The sequence below is a fragment of the Sinocyclocheilus rhinocerous genome, unplaced genomic scaffold (assembly GCF_001515625.1).
Source record: "Sinocyclocheilus rhinocerous isolate Xijiao unplaced genomic scaffold, SAMN03320098_v1.1 scaffold809, whole genome shotgun sequence".
In the NCBI taxonomy this organism is placed as follows: Eukaryota; Metazoa; Chordata; class Actinopteri; order Cypriniformes; family Cyprinidae; genus Sinocyclocheilus; species Sinocyclocheilus rhinocerous.
The window spans coordinates 756,084-763,731 of NW_015652299.1; the positions used below are offsets into that span (position 1 = coordinate 756,084).

The 7,648-nt window shown below is 37.9% G+C and overlaps 1 protein-coding gene across 1 annotated transcript in view; it reads right to left on the reverse strand.

The window, feature by feature from the left end:
* Positions 1-2,350: 2,350 nt before the first annotated feature.
* LOC107714524 (serine/threonine-protein kinase pim-1-like) overlaps positions 2,351-7,648 on the reverse strand; it is a 10,632-nt gene continuing 5,334 nt past the window's right edge. Inside the window, exons 2-10 of the mRNA XM_016520376.1 lie at positions 5,410-5,533; positions 5,132-5,185; positions 4,583-4,949; positions 3,960-4,054; positions 3,689-3,742; positions 3,205-3,583; positions 2,836-3,012; positions 2,535-2,623; positions 2,351-2,362 (exon numbers count right to left, since the gene is read on the reverse strand). Of these exons, the coding sequence (XP_016375862.1) occupies positions 2,351-2,362; positions 2,535-2,623; positions 2,836-3,012; positions 3,205-3,583; positions 3,689-3,742; positions 3,960-4,054; positions 4,583-4,949; positions 5,132-5,185; positions 5,410-5,533 (1,351 nt within the window). The remainder of the gene's footprint in view (positions 2,363-2,534; positions 2,624-2,835; positions 3,013-3,204; positions 3,584-3,688; positions 3,743-3,959; positions 4,055-4,582; positions 4,950-5,131; positions 5,186-5,409; positions 5,534-7,648) is intronic.

The following is a 7,648-nucleotide window of genomic DNA, read 5'->3' on the forward strand; positions in this document are numbered from 1 at the left end:
TTTAGTGCATTTCTTCAGTGAAATACAGGTTTGTGTACGTTTTATTTAATTTTAATTTTATTTAAAACTTCAGAAGTGTACATTGGACGATTTTTGTCTTTTATGACTTGTCTCACAATGTTCTGGAATGTTCCAGAAAGCACTAGAATATTACAGAATATTTCATAAAATGCTTAGCAAATTAGTAAAATTAAGTTAAATTATTATATAAATTAATACATAATATATTCTAATTTTCTGGGATGTTTGGGATTGCACAGGACAGACATGGCAGACTGGGCCTCTGATACTGGTGCAACTATTGCAGAAAACATTGGGGGGCGCTGATAGTGGACAGCTAGGATGATTTAAAAACAGTTAAAGACTGTGCCGATCTGAAATAGGCTGGAAGGCTGTTCCACAGCCTAGGGCCAGCAACTGCAAAGGCTCTATCCCCTCTATGCTTTAACCGTGATCTGGGGACAGAGAGAAGTCTTTGATCACCAGACCTCAGATTTCATGTAGGATTGTATGGAGTTGATCAGACAGATAGCCAGATTATTTATAGATTTAAAAACATAAAGAAGAATTTTAAACTCAAATTCTAAAATGCACAGTTAACCAATGCAGCGATTTCAAAAACTGGAGTAACGTGATCAAATTTACGTTGTCCTTTAAGGAATTTAGCAGCTGCGTTTTGTACGAATTGGAGACGAGCGATGGAAGATTTAGAAATGCCGAAATAAAGAGAGTTGCAGTAGTCCAAGCGAGATGTAATGAGCGCATGGATAGCAATCTCTAAAGATTTCTCAGAGAGAAAAGATTTAATTTTGGAAAGAAGACGTAGCTGAAAAAAACAAGAACTAAAAACCGCACCTCAGTTTTTGATTCATTCAGAAATAAGAAATTTTGAGAGAACCACGTTTTCACTTCATCAAGGCATGCAAAAAGAGATTCCAGAGCAGCATGTTTATTTCGTTTCAGAGGTAAATAAATTTGGGTATCATCTGTATAGCAGTGAAATGATACACTATGCTTTCTGAAAATAGAGCCCAAAGGAAGTAAATACAAAGAAAAAAGAATGGGTGCGAGAATAGAACCCTGCTGCGGCACTCCACAGGAAAGTTTAGCAGGCGACGAAGAAAAATTACCCAATCTGACAGAGAAACTTCTATTTGTTAAATATGATTTGAACCAGCTAAGAACAGTTCCCTGGATGCCCACAAAATATTCTAGTTGAGATAGAAGAATTTTATGATCATCTGTATCAAAAGCCGACATTAAGTCTAACAGAATTAGGATAACAGAGACACCAGAGTCAGTCGCTAACAAAATATCATTAAAGACCCGTAATAAAGCAGACTCTGTGCTACGCAGAGGCTTAAAACCAGACTGGAAAGTTTCAAAAATCTGATTTGCACTAAGGAAAGACTGTCTTATGTGGTGTTATTCAATTCAATTCAATTCAAGTTTATTTGTATAGCGCTTTTCACGATACAAATCGTTGCAAAGCAACTTTACAGCAAATTGAGTTTCTACAATATTTAGTGGTAGCTTATCAGTGGTGACTGTCAGTTAATGTACATATGGCAGAAACGTACGGAAAAAGAGACGTAATCAAACAGACGATGAACACTATTAACAGCAATTATTATATGATGCAATCAAACTTATAGCAAAATGTGGTAGTTCTGTATGTTGTTTCAGGGTTGGCATCATCTGAGGTCTTCTGAGGGGTTGGCATCATCTCTTCTCAGGTGTTCTGGATCCAGACTGAAGCTTGTGTAAATCCTTGCAAAAACAGAGAAACAAATAGACATAATTAGCGTAGCTTCTGTTCCAATCAAGCAAAATTGATTTGTTTAACCCAAACTAAAGAATAATAATGTGCATTTGATCAGATATAACTGCAGTACAAGATTACGAGATGCATCCAGTTCACTAGGATCTAGTTGTGGTTTCTTAATAAGAGGCTTAATAACCGCCAGCTTGAATGGTTTTGGGACGTGACCTAAAGACAGCGACGAGTTAATAATATTGAGAAGCGGTTCTTCTGCTACAGGTAACAACTCTTTTAGTAATTTAGAGGGTACAGGATCTAACAGGCATGTTGTTGGTTTTTCTCTAACTTTTTTCAATTTGATGGGGGCAACAGCTTCTAATGTATTAGAGAAGATAGTGCCCATGTTGCTAGTCATTTCGTTTAGTTCATGTGTACTTATGGGAACACAGAGCAGTTGAGATAAATCAGGCAGGTTATTTGTGAATCTGTCTTTGGTGGCTGGAACAATAGTTCTGCCCAGACGATAACGCGGAGCGATATAGTGTCGATACGTGGGAAGCGGTCCTGACACGATGATCGTATGTGGTGTTATGTGGTGACCTGAAACAAAACAGAAATAAATACAGTATTAATACATGTGTAAATACACTAAAAATTACAGTTTATAAGGTACAATGTACAACTTATTAAATCTAATAATAAAAGCAAAGCAAGAAAACTTCAAATTTGAAATATGTCTTAAATTATTTTAAGGTGATCTTAGGTTTAGTACCGTAAACCACTTGTGGGAAAGGATTTCCTCCAGTTGAATTCGCTTCTTCGGCTTTTCTTGCAGGAGAGCGTGGAGCAATCTGCAGCATTCTGTGCAGAAAGACGAGAGGGACATCTGATTATGACCTTAAACTTTACACCTGCTTTAACTTACTGATCATATTAGCTGTACGATCTGAGTTCAGGCATCAGAAATCAAGAAAACTTAATGCAGTTTCTAACGGCCATCTTTCATAAAGCCACTTGTCCCTGTTTGTATGTTTAAAATGATAACTGAACTCCTTGATAAAGATAATATTTACCTTTTGACAGGCCAGTTTTGAAACAGAAGTGCAGTTTGAGCATGTGCAGATCTAAGAAATCTGGAAAATATCCGGCCACTATTCTGAATAACAGAACCCCCAGTGACCAAACCGTCGCAGGCTTGCCATGGTACTTCCCCTTTATGTGAAACTCAGGAGGGGAGTATATTGCTGTGCCTGGAAGAAAAAGATTTTGTTAGATGTGCAAGTTCGATTCACAACAGTGACGACATCCATGACTGTAACAGTCGTAATTCTATATATATCGGATGCTTCTTGTTGCTTTGGTGACTCACGCCTGGTCAAGTCATAATGTAATCGTCACTAGAGTTACAGTGCCAAACTGCAGCTTTGAGACACAGTACATACCACAGTATGACATGTAGACAGTTATCCTCAGAATGTCCCCACACCCAAAGTCAATTAATTTGACTTCAAGTGTCTGGTTGTTGATGAGAAGGTTGTTCAGTTTAATGTCACGGTGGAACACTTGGCGCTGGCAGCACACGTTCGCAGCCTGAGCCGCCTGCCTCATGACTTGCCGTGCTAAGCTCTCGTTGAGACTTCCACCCTGACGCCTCATAAAGTCTTCCAAAGTCTCGCAAGGAGAGGGACATTCAAGGATCATGACGAAATGGTCATCGTAGTCCTTCCAGTCCAGCAGCTGGATGATCTCTGGCGCTCTGGGGCCTTTATTTGCCAGGATTGTGAGGGCGATCTCCATTGGAAGAAGTTGCTGATACCCATGCTAAAAGAAAGACAGTTATTATGATTGTAAGATAGAAGCTGTTTTCCAAATAAGGACTTAGTCCAGTTTCCCTACTAGTTAGTGAGAGGAGTGCATCTTACTTACAATGCATAAACCTTCCTTGTAGTTTTTGGTCTTATCGACATATTTGACCGCCACCTGATCAAGAAAACAAACAACAATTAACTCGTGAAGAGGCCACATCATTCCTGTCATTAAATCTAAACAGACAAGTTTTGTAAAGTTTAATTGAATTTAAATCCAACCAGGACAAAAAGATAACACCGAGAGGCCTTGCAAACAATAGCATGATAAAGATAAGACAGGGCAAAATCACTTCGCTAGCTAGATACGTTTTCATTCTTTTTTCACTTACTTTAAGATCATCCTCCAAACGTCTCGCCTCATACACAACACCAAATCCACCTTTGCCTAGCAGATCACCCAGCTGGTAGTGGCTGAAGATGAAGTCTGTTAAAAGATAAAACAACTGCAGTTGATATAAAGTTTTAAACATTTGTTATAGCTATTATTCCATTTTATTTTATATACAATCTTAAATGATAGATGTAGGTTTAGTGATAATATTTTAATCAGTAGAGACTACATTGAATATGTCCATGTTATTATTTGTCACCCCTAAACTAAATGCATATAAAAAAAAAATTTACATTTCCTGGATTAAAGATCTGATCATGACCTTAATCCATTTTCAAGTTGATTTATATGTGTTGATTTTAAATTCCCCTGATTTAACACATTTGATCAATTCGTCACTGAGGAAACCATGAGGCAAAGTGCATTAGAGACCAAACAAGATGCTTAAAAGCTATTATAACCTATCCTTTAAAACTAGAATGATTTTCAAAAATAATTCCTTTAAAATCATTCTAGAGGACTGGTCCCCTAATAATCAATTAGTCAATTCATTAATTAATTAATTTCCTAGGTATGAATGAAGACTTTCTGAGATTCCTCCGACATGGTCATGTCATTTACCATCACTGCATCTGGCTTTCCGTTCTTTCTGGGGCTTCACTTCCTCTCTCTGCTGCTCCTGCACCTGCTCTTGCTGCAGCTCTACTTCACCCTGAACTGGGTTCGAGCAGCTCTTATGATGTTTTTTAAGGAAAGAGGCCACCCTCCACCACTTCTTTTTCGTCTTCCTTTTCTCCTCCACCTTACTCTCCTGGCCGTTTCCTTCACCAGCATCAACAGCGGTCTCGTCGTGCGGATGAGGATGTTGTTCCTCCGTGTTGGGGCTGTGTTTTGGGGGGGTGCTGAGATCGCATGCATGGCTATCCGGGCCTCTATTCGCCAGGATGTTGAGGGCGATCTCCTCTGGAAGATGGTGTGGATATCCAAGCTAAAAGAGAGAGTTTTTACAATGGTAAGATTAAAGTTGTTTTCCGAATGAGGATTTAGTCTAATCTTGGACAAGTTATTCTACTGAAAGAAATAACTGTCTGTGATTATTGTTAATAAGAGACGTTTTTTTTGTTTTTGTTTTTTAACAGGAGCACATGCTAAGAAGTGCATCCTACTTACAATGTATAAACCTTCCACGTCTTCATCGGTCTTGTTGAGATGTTTCACAGACACCTGATCAAGAAAATTAACAAGTTAGAGGCCTCATCATTCCTGTCCTAAATTCTAAATAGACATGTTACGTTTTGTAAAGTTTGATTTAATTTAAATCCAACCAGGACAAAAAGATACACTGAGAGGCCTTGCTAACAATAGAATGATAAAACCAAATGATGAAGATAAGACAGGGCAAAATTAATTTGCTAGCTCGGTAAGTTTTCATTCATTTTTTTACTTACTTCAGGGTCATCCTCCAAACGTCTCGCCTCAGCACCAAATCCACCTTCAGCTAGCTGATCACCCAGGTGCTTGTGGCTGACAGTGTAGTCTGTTAAAAGCAGGCCCGGTACTAGGCTCGCTGGACTGGGGGGGCAATCAGAAATTGTGGTAGGGCAGCACTTTCTAGGGTAATATATTCATAGTTTACTTTTATTTACTCAATTTTCAGTCTTGTATTTTGTGTCTGTGTGAGTGCAGAAATGTTAAATATATGTTAAATATGTGTGTAGACAATATTAAGTGAATCAAGCGAATCACACCCACTGCTCCGGGTGTGTTCACGGTGTGTGTTTGTGCACTTTGGATGGGATAAAAGCAGAGCACCAATTCCGAGTATGGGTCACCATACTTGGCCACATGTCACGTCACTTTTCACTTTCACTTATCAAAGCTGTGAAAACCTCCATTACACGACATTTGTGAATGTCCTCATTTATAAATTAGACCCGGCCCTGGTTAAAAGATAAAACAACTGCAGTTGATACAAAAGTTCAAACATTTTTATTATTCAAATGTATTTTATATACAATCTCATATAATGATTAAAGCTGTAGATTTAGCAATATTATTTTAATAAGTAGAGACATGGAATATTTCCCATTTTAAAAAATTATATATATATATATCAGTATTTTTTAACATATCCTGAATTAAATATCTTCTTGGCCTTAATCAGTCTTCAAGTTTCTTTATTTATTATTGTGCTTATGTGGATTTTTTATATTTAAAATTCCCCTGATTTAACTTATCTATATTGAGGAAACATTAAAAACTTAGGAAAAGGGTATTGAAGACTAAATAAGAAAGCTATTTTAATCTATCCTCTAGATTAATTTATTAGAAATGGATATCTAGGTATAAATGATGACTTTTTGATGTAACGTACAGCGCTTTAGTAAACTGTGCAACAGATTGTTATGAGATGATCATGTCATTTACCATCACTGCATCTGGCTTTACATTCGTTCTGAGGCTTCACTCCCTCACTCTGCTCTTGCTCTTGCTGCAGCTCTACTTCACCCTGAACCGAGTTCGAGCTGCCCTTCAGATGTTTCTTCAGAGCTCCAAAGAAAGAAGTCAACCTCCACCACTTCTTTTTCTTCTTCACTTTCTCTATCACCTTACTCCCCTGGCCGTTTCCCTCACCAGCATCAACAGTGGTCTCATGAGGGTGTTGTTCCTCTGTGTTGCTGCTGGGTTTTGGGGGGGGTGCTGAGATCGCACACCTGACTATCCGTCAACGGACGAACTCGAGAAGTTCGCTGATACATTGTTGTCAAAATCGATAACAATCGCTTAAAATAACTGGTCGATTTCACTCACCACTGCTACTAAACCCACAAAACGCACGAGAATTTCATGGCCTTATAAGTTCTACGAATTTTTTCTGTGACGTCACAATAACCCGCGCGGCTTCTTTTTTCTTCTTCACGCAGCTGTGGCGGGATTCACGAAACATTCTTAAGAAAGAAATCTTCTTAACTGCCATGTTCTCCTTCTAACTTAAGAAAAAAAGTTATGAATATTTTGCATTCTTCCCACAAATTCATCTAACCAGTGTTCTTGTGCTTTCTTAAGATTTTAAGACAAAACGTAAGAAAACTTCGAATTTTTGTAAATAGTCTTATTACAAATAATCCTGGTTTATTTCAATTTTTTTTTTTAATTAAGCATTCCAACATAAGGCCAGCTAAATAGGACTATTAATAGAGATGTGCATGAGTTTCTGAAGTGACACCAATGGCAACGACATATCATGTGTTTACGCGACTCTAAATTCGAAATTCAGTCTACAAAACGAGTCAGATAGGGAGCTCGTTTTTTAATTTTAGCCTACAAATAAAACATAATCTTTGGCAGTATTAAACGCACATGCAGCGCGCGTACACTCCATCTTGTGACCCTTTATTCAAAAACACGGCGCATTTTTAGACGCAAAGCCGAGTCGCAACGAAACTTGTGCGCGCTTATTATGATTATTACGGTAGGCCTCTGCTGGCAACGCAAAAAAAAAAGTGTTTCATTGAATTTATCAGCGAGTCTTCATCAAGAACCACCATTTAAATATTTATATATTTATAACAATTTATTTATATTTATTTTAAATTTATTATTATTTTTTGTCGTAAAGAAAAACGTCTCAGGTTACTTGTGTAACCATGGTTCCCTGAGGGGAACGAGACACTGCGTCCTCTAGGG